The 14,778-nt window shown below is 46.5% G+C and overlaps 2 protein-coding genes across 2 annotated transcripts; one reads left to right on the top strand and one right to left on the bottom strand.

Annotated features, from left to right (window-relative positions):
* Window positions 1-509: 509 nt before the first annotated feature.
* On the bottom strand, window positions 510-2,485 carry LOC144157905 (uncharacterized). Its single transcript, XM_077688622.1, has one exon. It carries the CDS (start codon window positions 2,423-2,425, stop codon window positions 548-550), a length of 1,878 nt encoding a protein of 625 aa, XP_077544748.1. The 5' UTR covers window positions 2,426-2,485; the 3' UTR covers window positions 510-547.
* A 2,163-nt stretch (window positions 2,486-4,648) lies between these two features.
* Window positions 4,649-14,210, top strand: LOC144157904 (uncharacterized). The gene is made up of 5 exons (XM_077688621.1): window positions 4,649-4,748; window positions 4,822-4,943; window positions 6,645-6,813; window positions 8,843-8,951; window positions 11,533-14,210. The coding sequence occupies exons 3-5, from the start codon at window positions 6,748-6,750 to the stop codon at window positions 12,354-12,356; spliced, it is 999 nt and encodes a 332-aa protein (XP_077544747.1). The 5' UTR covers window positions 4,649-4,748; window positions 4,822-4,943; window positions 6,645-6,747; the 3' UTR covers window positions 12,357-14,210.
* The last annotated feature ends 568 nt before the right edge of the window (window positions 14,211-14,778 follow it).

Here is a 14,778-nt window from a genome sequence, read left to right as displayed (position 1 = left end):
CTTGCCTTGGAATGGCGCCCCTCCATTTGTCACACAGGTGCCCGTCGCTCGGTCAAAAGAACAAGGAAACATTTTCTGCGGTATCGTTGTACAAGGAACGACATCCCGGGACGCAACTCATGTTCGACATCGTCGTTGCACTACTTAAGTCGCATCACAAGAGCGCGATATGCACGTTACATTTTTTTCCCGCACAAAACAAACACAACTCGTCGCGGCTCCGCCGTTCGAACCAGCGCAACGCCGCCCGAGGAGTGACCTCAGTGAGAGGGTGGCGCCACCGCGCGGCGGCCAAACGCAGCATATGAAGCTCTCCCATTGAGTTACGGAGCAGTTTCGTGACCAGTAAAGCATTGAAGGACTCTGCTTTTACTTAGAACGGGCTCGTTTTAAAAGCGAAAAGTAAGCATTTTGCGCACTGGCTTCCAGGTTGCACTGTTGTGGAAGTGCAATATAGTCCGGAAGGTGAAGGACAACTTCAGCTCGTGAAGTGAATCTGAAGTGACGTGAACACCAACGTATAACAAGGATGCCAGTGATACAGTAACTAAGGGATGTTACAGCGGCTGACTGGATTCAGCGCTGTTCCTGGGGCACAAGAGAACGCCTCGGCAAACTCTTTGACATGTCGCAGGGCCAAATCGCAGAGTCCGTCGACGTTCCCGGTGTCACTTCCCTGGCATTCGGCGAAGCATCTAGCCATAAAGAGCAGCTGGATCGCGTCGTATCTACCCACCAGGGCAGGAACTTGATGCTCGACCTGGCCGTCTGACTTGTACGCATCTACCAGGGCACCAGTCACTAAGGACTCGGCCACGGCCACCTCCTCGTCGATGCCATCAGTGAGGCTGTCCTCGGCGATGCATTCAGTGAGGTTGGAAATGGCACTGGCGCCCTCTTCGGTGGACTCGTAAATTGACGCGAGGAGCGAGCCGATAGCCGTGGCCAACTGTCCTCCCAGGCCGGCGTAGTTGAGAACGCTGCTGAGACCGACGTCAAAGAGGGGGAAATGAAGGGCGAGCGGCAAGACGTGGAGCTTCTTCGCGCTTCGGAAGTAGGCGAAGAGCCGCAGAAGGCAGATGGACGCCGCCACTTCGTCGTCGTCTTCAGTTCGGGTTAGTTTCGTGACCTTCCGCCAGTTTGCCCCAAAGGACTCATTCATGTCGAGCTTCTTGGCGCCATAGACTCTCCCCATCGTTGCGTTGGAGGTGTCGCCGAACGCGTCAAAAACCCCGGTTGGGAACGACCAGTTTCCAATGGCGACAATGCCAGGACTGAAGTGAGTCCAAGATTGGACGCGCCTTAAAATGGCGTCGCCCACAGAGCGCGTTAGAAGCTCGGCTTTGGAACGTGCGTTGCCATGGACAAGGTCAACGTTATAGTTAGCGAATAGCGCATCGCGTGAGAGCACGTGCGTTCTACTAAGACAAAAGGCCGCATGGTACGCAGATGCCCTCTTTATGCTGCCTCCATGGTAGTTGACGATAAGGTGTTTGTTGGCGTACAGGGCTGCCACTTGTACTGTGCACCACGAGGCGAAGTAGTGGGCCGCTCGCTCGCCGTGCTCCTGCCAGAACAATAAGAACGTTCGCGCGTAATCGGGGACCACCGTTGCCAGCTGGACTCCTCTGTATTCATCCGCATGAAACTCCGCCAAGGCCGCGCTCCAACTGCTTGCTTTTTGCCTGTAGGCCGATGCGTTGAGCGGTCGAGGAAACGAGTGCCGCGGTGAGTAGTACGTCCGAGAGAGGTCCTCGATGAGCAGGTTTTGCACGACGTACGTTTCTTCAAAATCTGCTCCGTCATTTTCATTGCTGCCGAACGCCGCCTTCAGCACGTCAAAGTACGCCCCGAACTCTGCTTCGGATTTGGTGTTATACCATTTCGCGATGACGTGGAAGAAAGCTCGGCCCGGGTTGAGCAAGAGGATCGTTTTGCCCTCTGCTGAAAGCGGGACGACGTGGAAGACCGCGTCCCAGCCAAGTACGAGGGAGCAGTACAATAGGAGACGCGGAAGGTTGATCTCTGGACCAGGAAAGGATGGCCACGTTACTCCGGCCTCAAGAAGATTCTTTTTTACATCAGCGAGTTCATCGCGCTTTCCTACAAAGACGTCGTGGCAACTCCTGTACAATTGGGCGGCCCTTTGCACGCTGTTCTGGCCTTCCTGGGGCACGTCGGTGACTTGCACGAGCGCAGTCGTCTTCTCTAAGACCCGGATGAACATTGTTTCCTGGACACTGAAAGTGTTGTTGCGCTCCCACCCGTCGCACACGAAGCGAGTGAAGCTCTGGCATGGCTTAACCGACTCGTTCACGGAAGACAGTAATAGCTGAGCGTACTTTCTGCATTCAAGTGTGGAGCACAGATTGCCTGGCATGCTTGACTTCAGGAGAGCGATCGAGATAATAGCAGCCACGGCCATGACTACGGCGCTGGTGCTGCCGACGACTATGCAGACTGCTATGGCACGGGATCGGCGCTTGGCCACCTGGAGCGAGAACGATTGCTTCGAGTCAGTTAAGAGCACGCGGGGCGTCTTGTTAGCTTGTGTTCTTAGTCATTGCTTAATCCAAAATTACTTTATCTCGCTCCTCAAACCACAGTGCTGGTAGCTAAAGCGAAGTGATCCCTGCAGTAAAAAAATCTCAAGTCAGCATGCAACTGTTCTTTGTTTTTCTTTCAGAAAGGGATATGGATAAAAATACCTACAGCTTCATCTAGTATAGAAGGCCAAGAACTGAAACACGGCTTTACTAAGTATTCGCTGCTCTAGAGCGTGAATTAATCGCAAGTACGACAGCCCTACTGCAGCGCTGTTCAAAAGGAGCGTCTGAATAACATACAGTGTCTCCAATTTGAAATGAGGCCTTGCCGAAGCAACTTTACGCCAATTTTAACACAACCTTACAACTAAATAAGCCACACTAACAAGGAAGAGATCGAAAATGCCGGCGGGTTCTCCATTCGACCAGTGACGTCGTATAGGACTGGACTGCACGATCGCCTGATGCTGACAAAAAAAAAAACAAAAAAAACGGACCGCCAATTACAATTTATTCATTGTCTACCCGCTTAACCATAATTGCGGTGGATTTTCAGAATGACGTCATTTTGTCTTTATAGAGCGATAAACAAACAAATATGACACTGCCACACAAGAAATCAACATGTTTTGGAGGCGACCACTTCGAGAGCCGAACTAAGAAGTGCTGCCCGAGTACTTCGCCGAGCCCTTCCAGTGGAGTAAGCCCATAATTTCAACCCACCCTTTTAAATTTTTCAGTGATGCCAGCAACGTCTCCCGTAGAAGGAAAGGGTATCCTGGTAATGCATATAAATTAGAAACAGAATCCCCCTGCCACAGCGTAATCCACCTACCCCACCTTATTTCTCAAGTGCAAGATGGTGATGTTGCGTCCTGAAACTGCCAATCGCTAAGATGTCAAAAGTTGTACACACCCTTTTTAAAGCATTTGAACTGAGTTAGTTCCTACGTGTTACGCCTTTGGTAGCTCCTTTTTATGGTCTAGTATAGGTAACCGCATAAAGTATACTAGGTCACGGGATAACGCTCAAGCTCACATCAGTAGGCAGGTGTTCTTGAGGAACTGCAGGCAAAGACTGCTGGTTCAGGGCTGTGCTGCCGTCACCTATCTTGGACTCTCGGCTGGAGGCCGCGGTTGATGCGTTCCCCACAACATTATCTCTCAGCCTCCTCGTCTCACCACGACTCCCGCTTCCGGACTCCGTCAGCTGGCCAGCGACGTTGGTGTGAAGAATGACGTTGGCGACTGCATCCGAGTTCCAGTGCAGCTTTTCCTCGTGGTGGCTGATGCCATTGGCTTGCCCCGACTCGCCAAGCGTTGCAGTAGAACCACGCCTCGAAGAAGCTGGTGGCGCCAAGTCTTCTGTTTCGTGAATTCCACGAACGGACCGAGCATCGCCTGCGCATTGTTCTGACCTTACGAAGAGCAGCTTATCGTTTGGATGAGCTGCGCATGCATAAAAAAGGTCCTCGGCAGAGTTCTCTGTCATCGTCACGGTGTGCCGAACACTTTTGTGCGTGGTTGGTAGGTTGGTTGGTGCCAGAGGAATGGCTCGTACCCACTGAGGGGATTGGCCAGGAAATGGGCGCTAACTCAAAGAAAGAAACTGTGCTCGGGAATAAAACAAATATATAGAAAGAATGAACTTGAAGTAGGCGTTTAGGGGAAAATGAATGGAAACCGAAATAAAAAATAATAGGTAGACTGCATGAATATGAGGTACGGCATGAGAAAGCGTAAAAAATTATGATCAAAACTAATGAATAAGAAAAGAATAGAAAGGAGAGCCGTGAAAAGTACGTTAAGAAATAAAGCAAGAAGATACGGCGATGAAGACAGGCAGTGAGCGGGAAGGCAGTGAGCACAGCCGCTGTCACGTTTTATATAGAAGCCCACCATGCGATCTAGCGGCTAGCACGGTAGACAGCGATATTCAGAAATGAATAAGTGTAGAGCCCAGCAAGGATCCCCGCGGCAAAAATTTCGGGACGAAATTATAACATTAGATGACTAAACAGTGGGTGGGTCAATTGATTAAAACTGTTTTCCAAGTATCTTTTTCGTATTGGCGGTGAGATATTTCAGTGGCTCCCCCTATAAATGACGCCACCTTAGGGACAGCTTCGCTCATCGTCTGTTCCTGGCGTCGGCTGCATGCTGCTGGCTCTGGTAACTTGGAGTTGGTTGCCGCCTCTCATTGTAAGCATACCCCTTTCTTGAAAACACGGTTTCATTTCTAAGCGTTCAACTTGCGTTGTGTACGACTTGGTAGGTACACAAGGGACGCCAAGATAACGTCCCTGAGCCGCGCTTGTGCAAATCCCAGCGGGGAAAAACCCGGCGGGGACGCTATGGCGGCCGCTACCGACACTGACCCCAGCGACCGCATCGCAGGTATGGAAAAAGGGAGCGTAGTCGCGCGCCCAGCTTTTATGCGGAGAGATTCCTGCTGACATGAGCACGTGAAGCGATTTTTTCAGCGACGCGCTATGCATCGCAGCGACGAGACTGGACTGCCGCTGGGGCCGTTCACCGCTGACTCTTGTCGCATTGTTGGATTCTGGCCGGCCGGTCAGCGACGAAGGTGCCCCAGCGGCAGTCCAAACCGCTGGGGCATCACTGGGGCATCACAGCGACATCACTGCTGCCGTACGTTGCGGCACTCGCAAAAATCGCGTCATGTTGTTATAACTTCGTGCTATTTACCCCAGAAACGTGTCTATTCGCCTATCCTTGTGTAACACGTGACGCGATGAGCTCCTAGGTATGCATGCATGCGGTCACATCTGATATTTAATAAAATACCCCAGGGCCGGTATATCTTAATGTAGGACCGCTGTTATTCCCCCGAAAAGACATACCTCCTAGCAATGCACTTGTGTGTATAATGAAGCCGACTTTAAGGAAGTTGTGTGAATACAAACTCTTAAATACACTAGTTCGAAACCCATGGGCATTTAAATTTTGACATGACTGTTTCTACTATGACTTTTGATGACATATGCTCTGTTCCATTGACCATGGTATAACTATTTTTGAGTATGACTTATGACTGTACTTTGCAATTACGGTCTCATGACTAAGTTATTACCACGCCTTAATATAACCTATGACTATTCTGTAACTTTGTATGACCTGTGACCTGGTATATGACTTCTGGAACTTAGGTGAGCAGCTGGAAATAATGCTTACACGCTATCGAAGAATTCTCACTTGATATATTCTGCAAATTGTTTTCTCGTTGTGCTTTTCAGTCAGCCTGCCATTGTCGAGCATATTAAAGTACATCGACCAGCCTGGCGACACATCGAGGTGCCTTCAAGAAGGCGAAGCCGTTTATGATGCGGGACACGTCGTAGAATGTGTGGTGGAGGCCATTCGCGGTGACCGAATCTGTATTGCAGCCTTGGTCCTTCAATCTAGCGGTCTCAGCAGCCCACCTCACAAAGTCACAATTGAAGTAGAGCAAAAACAAGTTGTGCAATCCCACTGCTCCTGTAAAGAAGGGTGAGATGCACTCTTGAATTGTTCTGTGGGTAGCTGCTGAGGAAAAGAAGTAAAAGCTATAATAAACAAACGACTCTCATGTACGATGGCATCTGTGTTAATTCACGGTGTGTAATAAGAGTTTTACGCATTCTCGGACCTGTTTGTGTACATGCCTGCTGGAGCTGCCACTACCTTGATTTCTGTTTTGTTGAGCCATAAACGCACTGCGACACAATAATTTTCACAGCTGGGTTTCAGGATTGTGAAGCCGTGAGAAGGCCAATACTTGATAATTTTTGTGTTTACAGCACATCATGTGCCTCAACAGAATTTGGATAAGCTTATGAATTACTATGCTTAGGGTTTTTATTATTATCATAGAAGTGGTTGCATGATCTAACAATATTCTGTTTGATTTGTTTGCATATCTGCACCTACGTTTTTATTGCATCCTCACTTCATTCTTTATGCCCAAGCTCTCTTTTGTCGTAATGCTGAAGAACAAATTCTGGATTTGCAAATAGCTTATGACATTGTATGAGGGGGGTGAATAAATATGTGCCTGGGCATTTTACATTATAGGTCGGCGTTCTCTTTATGCTGCAGGAACTACAAATGCAAGCATATAGTGGCTACACTAGTCCACGTTAAAGAAGAGAAGTCCTTGGAGCAGCTCTCGCCGAATGACAAGCCACGGCAGTGGGCCAGAATGCACAAAGGGCGCCTCGAAGTGGAGTACGAACCAAGAGTTCTTGACCTGCCTTGCATCAGAAAGGTAAGAATTGAATGAATGAGCTACAGAAGTATGTCGGTAGAGTTAGAATTATGATCTGGTTTCTTTTAATCCATGTGTTGTCCACCAATATGTTTATTGGATTAGTCTCATAAGGAAGTGCCAGTATACGCACTGGTTGTAAGAATGCTACTTGCAGTTGCGTTATACTGATCTCTATCTCTACAGCTGTACTTTTCGCTGCGACAAATTGTAGCGAATCATGCGAAGAAATAATGGTTATATGAATTTCAGGATCATTTCACACCACAAGTATATATAAACCGAAGGGTCAGCTAAAAAGTGATATTTGCTTCAAGGATGTCTTAAATGGCTTTTATATTGTAGCAGCACCAATGGCCTACAAGAGCTTAGTATACTACACGCAAATCACTGTGTGGGATATTTTGTTCTGCTGTTATGGTGCTTTTTATAACGCATAAACTTGCCCCAACGCGTGCACAGTGAAAAATTATTACAAAAAATGTGAAAGTGATAGGTGAAAAGGCTCATGTGAGAATTAAAAGGAACTAATTTCGACGTGCCTGTTTTTAAGGGCAGTATGACCAAAACACGTAGGGATCAAAAGGGGACGCATGATCATCCAAGCAGTTTACTCGTTAGTGTTATAACCGGACCCCGACGTTTTGTGTCCTTGTGAGTGATAGTCTCGTAACCACTATGTGATATTAAGGAGGATCGTATATTGCAGCTGAGAACTTGATACGGTAAATGCTCTCTGCAGGGCAGTCACATGAGTAATTGCGGTTCAGTGGGAAACTGTATTACGGCCGGAAGAATCAGTACCGCCAAGCATGCGCTGCAGTGGAGTTCCGTCACAACTGACTTGGCAGACAGACACATACAGCAAAATGGCTCGCTATCACTAGTATTAAAGAGTGCAAAGAGGCCCCATACACCTCCACTATGCCACCAATTAGAGCTGATGTAGCTGCACTGTGCTAAATTTTCCACAACCCCTTGTCTTGCTGACACAGCGTAGTCACAGAAGTGTTGCGAGACTGATGTCGAGTGAAGATCAGTGATGGCCCAGATAAATTCATACCAACCAGGTCGTACAGAAATGCAGCTTCCATTGTTGACCGTATAATCACGAACGCAATGAATATACAAAGAGTATGCTTGAACTAACGTTACAAATATTGACTTACTACCACAGTTTACTTGCAGGCAATAGAATATTTTTAAGAGGGGGCGGCAATCAGTTGTGCTTAACTTGCCAAATGTACCACATTTAAATGTGTATGGTAACCAGTATTCTGCTACTTCATTTATAGAAAGCTAAAATTTCTTCTGCGTACAGGTACACAAATATTTGGGCGACAATGGTGTGCAGGATTCAAAACAAGAAATAAGGCGACAACAAGAACTATTATAGGAAAAAAGGAGGGTGATAGCTAACCAGGAGAAGTAATTTATATTGCTTAGACGTATTTTATACCTTAATAATGAGTTAAAAACCGGAAGTCTTTAAATGTACGCCTAGGGGAACAAATTAAAGCTCATTGACAAAACTTATCCATCCTTCAGTGTCCAACATGCCACTCGACAGAAAACTTCATCAGAAAAATGGGCTGGCTGAGCACCTAACACTAATGCACACTGCTACTCTTCCTGTCACGGAGCTCTGCTGTGTGACACTTTTAACTCCAAAGGAACTCTGTTGGCTTGTGACGTTTTGTCACGACACTTGTTCAGCCACAATGCAACTCTCCCTAATTCTAAGGTTAACCCTGCAGTTCGATTCCTATTTTTGTTCGTGCTTTAAAGTTAACAACAAAACGTGATGCTGGTGCCCATACACACACCTTTCAACAAGCCTGTCTACATTTTACAAGCCGACGGCTCTGGGTGCCTCAGGACTCTTAGCCGTATTACATATACTCAAGCACTGTTTTTTAAATATATAACTCAGTCCTTACCATTTATGCCACGCGAATAAGTTTTGGCGTTAACGTTTATGGATGTTTCTTATATGACATGCCATACTAAATAAAACAAATTTATGCAGACCAATATCGAGAAACCTGCTACAGTCAGTGGTAACATCTTACAAAGGCTTCTTCGTGGCCTTCCGTACGACTGCCCTGCGAAGATGCACACTGAATATGGGACAAGATGTAAGTATTTCATAGCTAAAATGAAAATATTTCGTGAAAATATAGACTAGCAGGAAAGTTTGCTTATTCTTGCCTTAGCAACACGCGGGGCAAGGCGGCAAAACTACGCGCTGTCGATTTATAGACACACAGTGACAGAACGACTGAGAGCATGTGGAGGGAGCTCCGTCTTAGCAAAGCGCCAAGCTAGTGGCTGCACTAGCTGCTGTTGCACTGTACTCACAGTTGCTAGGGGCACGTCAAGTCAAAGTTGTGGTGGCTGGCTCCACTCTGCCCGATGAGCCTGTCATGCCACTTCTCGTCACGCCCCATCACCTCTTGTGTGCATTGTAAAATGGAGTTTGTTGCAAGGGTAGTGCCATGTAGATGGCAAAACAGACCAAAATGGGAATGGGGTGGCGACGGAATGCTGCCGCTGGTGGACAACAAAACGCGCGACAGGCAGTTGATGCCGCTCATACTAAAGCATGCAAACGTAATTACTGGAATAGTCAGAACACAAAGCACTGTGTGCGATGAGCATTTGAGAAACGCCGTGTTGTGGGCTTATGAAGCTGGAGCAGGCGATTACACATTCCTTAAGAGGCAACAGTGAATCTCCTATTACTTTTTTGTGAGGGATATGGGCAACAGGGAGCATTGCTAGTACGAGTACTGCATGCTGGGTGCGCTAGAGGGCGACCCGCTGGGTGGCACAGAATAAAAATAGTGTCACTGAATTCTATTTCCAATCAAGGGTACTTCGACTTGAAACGAACTGGTGTAGTTGTGTGGTTTTTTTTGCAAACATGACGTAGATATGTAACGCACGGACTGGTCTGTTTAAAAAGCATGTCTTCAGGAAGGCTGTCTGGAACGTTGCTGCTTATGGGAACTTGAATAAATTAAAAATACTATAACCAATTTAATTCGCTTTTCAAATTGTCGACGCACTCACAGCTTCGAAACAAAGACCATGCCTTGGCTATTTCAGCTATTTTTGCATTGATCCCAGATTACGGTTTTTATCATGGCTGTACGAAAGCAGCTATTGTAATGTAGGGCTAGCAACGTTAACATGTCCACTGCTGTCAGGCAAGTTCCCTAACAACTTTAGTAACAACAATTTTTAACTATTTGAACAATTATCCGATTTGCAGCATTAACCGGTTGTTTGCAGGGTTAGCCCTTTCCAATCAATATACATTCGACGGTCTGTAGGTTCTATCGGGTATAACTTTTTTAAACCGTCTGCTGCTATTTCTCAACTGAAATAAAACATTTTTCTGCTCTCAAGCTAACAGCCTAGAAGGCGTTTAAACTTGGCCTGGTTGGTACACGATCAAAGCGACGAAAACAGCACGAAATGGGACACAAGAAAGGAGACATAAACACTTACGCTGTCTACGTGTGGTTGTTAGTCAGTGCAGTTGTTCCTGTCTCCTTTCTTGCGTCTTGTTTGTCGTGCTGTTTTCATCACTCCAGTCACTGCCTGGGTTTTTATATCACGTACTATCACATCCACTTATGTGATAGCTTTGGTTGCTGCCTTTCTAAGACAAGAACTCTGAATGATTTGCTGTGCCTACAGTTTGAACAGTGCACTATCATGATAAATGGAAATAGGAACAACGGAACGCAAGGCTTTCAGTACATGCCGCGCATCCTGGTGACCAGCCACGTATGCGCAGTACAAACAAGTTATAAGAGTTCGTGTCGAAACTAGATATGGAAAGACAATCGTTTGGCGTGTGAGCATTTTGGTATGTTTTCGCGCCGCGTTCGCCGCCCGCTCAAGCGAGCATTATGTAAATTCGTCGCTGCGCTGAGTGAAAACGCGCGCGCAGCTATATTCCTTTATTTTTTGTTTCTCACCCTACGCCTTAACAAACGGTGGAAAAACGATAGTTTTTGCACACCACGGTCGGTCACAACCTCTCGTAACTTGTTCGCACTGCGCATGCGCGGCCCGTCGCCAGGATGCGCGGCATGTATTGAAAGCCCCGCACTCCGTGGTTCGTATTTCAATGTATCAGGATAGTACATGTAGTGTGCGATGCAACTTAATGTCTTTTAGTGGAACAGCTTCCCTTTGGCAATCTCTTGTAACAGTTCAACGTAATGAATTTCTCCTCTTGTTTTTTTTCGGACGATTTACGTTAAATATGTCAACATTTCAGGGTTTTTAGCCTTCAAATACCTTTTATTCAAAATTATTTTTGGCTTTTAGTTCCATTTGTTAAATTTGTATGGGGTGTAAACCTGCCAAAATTTCTGAAGCGGATCTTGTTCCCCACATTTTTTTGCAATGTCAGAAGAAAGCTGTAAATTTTAGGATAAAGAGTTAACCAGTGAACAAGCATGCGCCGACAGTGCTCTACAGGTGTTTTTCTCATACATCATTCTCCTAGTAAACAAGCAATGAACTATTGACTTGTACAAACCTACATGTTCATCATCATGTTAATAAGTTATTTACTATTGCAAAACAAAACTAGGTTTTAAAAAAGAGTACCACGTCCTAAACATGCGGGCATGCTGAGAGCTTACTGCTTTATAATGATGATTACTCTTTTCTTTCACTGATGTACTTAATCTGCAGGTGTGCCCAGCCCACCAGTGCAGGAGCAGATAACTGAGGTGAAACCACCGAATACGCTCAAAGGTGCCATCTGTGACATCTTGAAAGTGGCAGAACAAGCTGGCAACAAGTTGTCACCGCAACAAGTATTTGAAAGCCTTTGTGAACAGTACAGCAATGACGATATTCAAGCCATTGAGTGCATCACTACAGGACAAAGCGAGAACAAATGCTGGTTCGAGCACCGCATCGGCATGATTACTGCATCAGTTGCACATAACGTCTACACAAGGGTTCATACAGTCCGAACAAAAATGGGGCCACATGATCTTCGAGCCCTCCTCAAGCTTGTAATGAGAGAAAGCAAAGTAACAACGGCTGATATGCGAAGAGGCGTGAAGCTAGAACCAGCAGCTAAATCTGCATATCTTTCACAAAACAAAAAGCACAACCACCTCAAGATTCATGGCCGCGGCCTGTGTGTTCTGCAGCAGAGGCCATTTCTTGGCGCTAGTCCTGACGGTGTTGTGAGCTGTGCATGCTGCCCTGCAAGGCTTATTGAAGTGAAATGCCCAAAAAGCTTGGAGCAGTTTGTGCGGTCAGAAGTCTGCCATGGTAGTGATCCCATGCAGCTCAAGGAAAAAAGCCGTTACTTTTCCCAAGTACAAGTGCAAATGGGGATCACAGGGCTGGCCACAGCTGATGTCTTTGTATTTGTTAATGACACGCAAACCATTACCCTAAACGTGTCGTTTTCTAAGGAGTACTTTGATAATGTCGTTGAAAGAGCCACGTTCTTCTTTCTGCACTACGTTTTGCCACACATTGTTCAAAGTGCTTCATAAGTGTGCTTTGTGCATGGTTGTGCAAGCCAAGCACAAATGCTCATTTACTTCTAATGCTCAGCTGTATTTGCATTGTAATCTTTTAGATCGGTCTGTGTACCTGAAAAAATGTTTGTGTTCAAAACAGGCTAAAATGTTTTGAAATTTCTCGTATCCATGTATTCAACGAATACAAGGTGGCATTTAATTTTGTGTTCTTACTTTTTTAATTTAATGCCAGTTTGTGGCCATTGCCATTGCCACTGACGAGTACATGGTACGGAGGCTACTGAAATGGCACGTTGAAGTCCTTGCTGTTGCACAAACCGTAATGAACGCTGGAAAATCCTTATACTTGGGTTGACGCACTAGAAAAGCTCCAGTGGTGTTTTCTAATCTGTCAAAATTACTACATGTTACGGCTTGTATTACGTAATTTTTCTCAAAGCAGCACCGATCGCAATACAGACCTTTTCGGTGGGGGAATCTATGCGTGGTATAGTCACGGAGCCCAGAAAAACTGTGCAGCTAGAATGACATATTCGCCGCTGCGCTAGTAGCTGGTTGCTGATACACTGAACCATCCGCGAATATTTGAAGGTGCTTCGGGTACGTATTCTCCATGTGTTCAAGCACCAAGGACCTCCACTCAAGTATATCTCTTGCTTCTCGTGCGAGGACCATAGATAGACCTTATAACTGAAGCCCCTCAAAGAGCCATGGCGGCATTAAAGTCAACTTTTTTCTTGTCCGCTTAGGGCGCAATTTTTCAGGCGGTTAAGTGGAGTGTGCGTATGAAATTTAGTTCTTGTGCGAAGCCGTCTGGTTATTGCTCTTCCAGCAGTAGTATCTCCTAGATGCATTATCTCCGTCACTAACCTCTGTGAGGCCAGAAAGCCGAGTGTAGAAAACTGAGCCTCCCGCCACACCTTTTGCCGCTCCCTGAGGAACGCTATTTGCTGTGCTCATCTCTTTCCTGTGTAATACTTCGAGGCGTTCATGCAGGGTGTCTGAAGAAAAAATCGGGCGCAGCATATAAAAATCCCAGTCAGAATCATTGTCCAGTGAAGCTTTAGCAAGGAAGACGTGTGATTCCCTCAATTAGCTCCGGCAATTCTCGTCAGAATGCTCCCACGAGAGATTCAGAAACGAACCCCGAGGAACCGCAGAGGAGTGGCTTGACGGATGACCAGGTTTCCCAATGCTGAATTCGAAAGGATGGGCTACCATCGCTTCCCAGGGAATAGAACAAAACATTACTGGCCGGATGAGAGCGTCAGGCCGATTAAGACGAGATGTGTCGGAACGATGTGAGCACAACGTTTACCGATCATTGCCAGCCGCTTGTGTTGGTACCCATTCATCGCGAGCGTACTAAGATGTGTGCCTCTGGTCACACTGAAAAATTGGCTGCGTATCTGCTCCTTTCGTTGCAAATGTCGAAGAAAGACCATAGTCGCCTGGCGCCCCTGCCAAGTCAATGTCTCCCTTCTCTTTCCCGATCACCTCTCACACTGTTCCTCTCCCATCTCGTTCCTCCCAGGATAACAGGGTAGAGTATTGCTCAAGTCAGTTTAAATTTACCGCGCTCCACTGCTCCAAGCCGGGTGCCTCGACGCCAGCGCTGCCGTACGCGGGGACGCGCATGAATCGCACCACCATACTGCAACGTTTATAGAACCCCATTGCCTTATTCCACCAGCGTCCCAAGCGGAATGTGTAGCCTATTTGGTGGACCCTTTGTTACTGTTTACGTTTGATTTCTTCAAATGCTGCCAGGAGCTATAGTAGCGCGGGAAACAGCAGGCGACGGAGTGATTGTTTTTTGGAAGTGGATGTAGTTCATTTGCTATTGTGAAAACCAAGCATCCATGATTTTTTTAATAAACGAACACGGCAAATATCACTCATGTATTGCTTTTCTGCCTCATATTTGCGTAATGTATTGTTCTTGTTCAACAACGTTGACAAGTATGAACATTGACACCGGACTTAGACGTTTAGATTTGGCTGTGGGTATATAAGACTATCGTGCCGCTTCTGTTTCACTTTGGCCCGGTGGCTAAATCGAGTCACAGACAGACAGACTGGCAGACAGACAGGCAGATAGACAGAAAGACAGACAGACCCAAATCTCTGCGTTTAAGTACCCCAAAAAAAGACTATCGCCTTTAACAGTAAAAGGTACATAACATTATAGTAGGGTACAACCACTGAGACTTTCTTTCTCACCTCAGCAGAACCTCAAACAGTATTAGCATGTCCCGGCCTGTGAAAAAGTTGTGCACAAAGCGAAGTACACTTCCTGAAGCCCCCATAAGGTGAAGTGTGTCCACTGTCTGTCTTCGCAGGACGCAATCATACGCCTGAGAAACATCGAACGTGGCAACAGTGGAGATGTATGGGCTTGGTTATAGAGAACAAAGGCGGGTAGGTTTATGGA

Source organism: Haemaphysalis longicornis, unplaced genomic scaffold, assembly GCF_048455015.1.
Source record: "Haemaphysalis longicornis isolate Haplotype H1 unplaced genomic scaffold, Haemaphysalis longicornis Haplotype H1 scaffold_10, whole genome shotgun sequence".
NCBI lineage: Eukaryota > Metazoa > Arthropoda > Arachnida > Ixodida > Ixodidae > Haemaphysalis > Haemaphysalis longicornis.
Note: the sequence above shows the minus strand (reverse complement) of the source record. Positions and strands in the feature narration are given on the sequence as shown.

Coding starts and splice junctions, on each gene's coding strand:
- LOC144157904 (XM_077688621.1), top strand. CDS start 6,748: ATGCACAAAGGGCGCCTCGAAGTGGAGTACGAACCAAGAGTTCTTGAC. Junction 6,814..8,842: donor ACCTGCCTTGCATCAGAAAG/GTAAGAATTGAA, acceptor AAATTTATGCAG/ACCAATATCGAGAAACCTGC. Junction 8,952..11,532: donor CACTGAATATGGGACAAGAT/GTAAGTATTTCA, acceptor CTTAATCTGCAG/GTGTGCCCAGCCCACCAGTG.
- LOC144157905 (XM_077688622.1), bottom strand. CDS start 2,425: ATGGCCGTGGCTGCTATTATCTCGATCGCTCTCCTGAAGTCAAGCATG.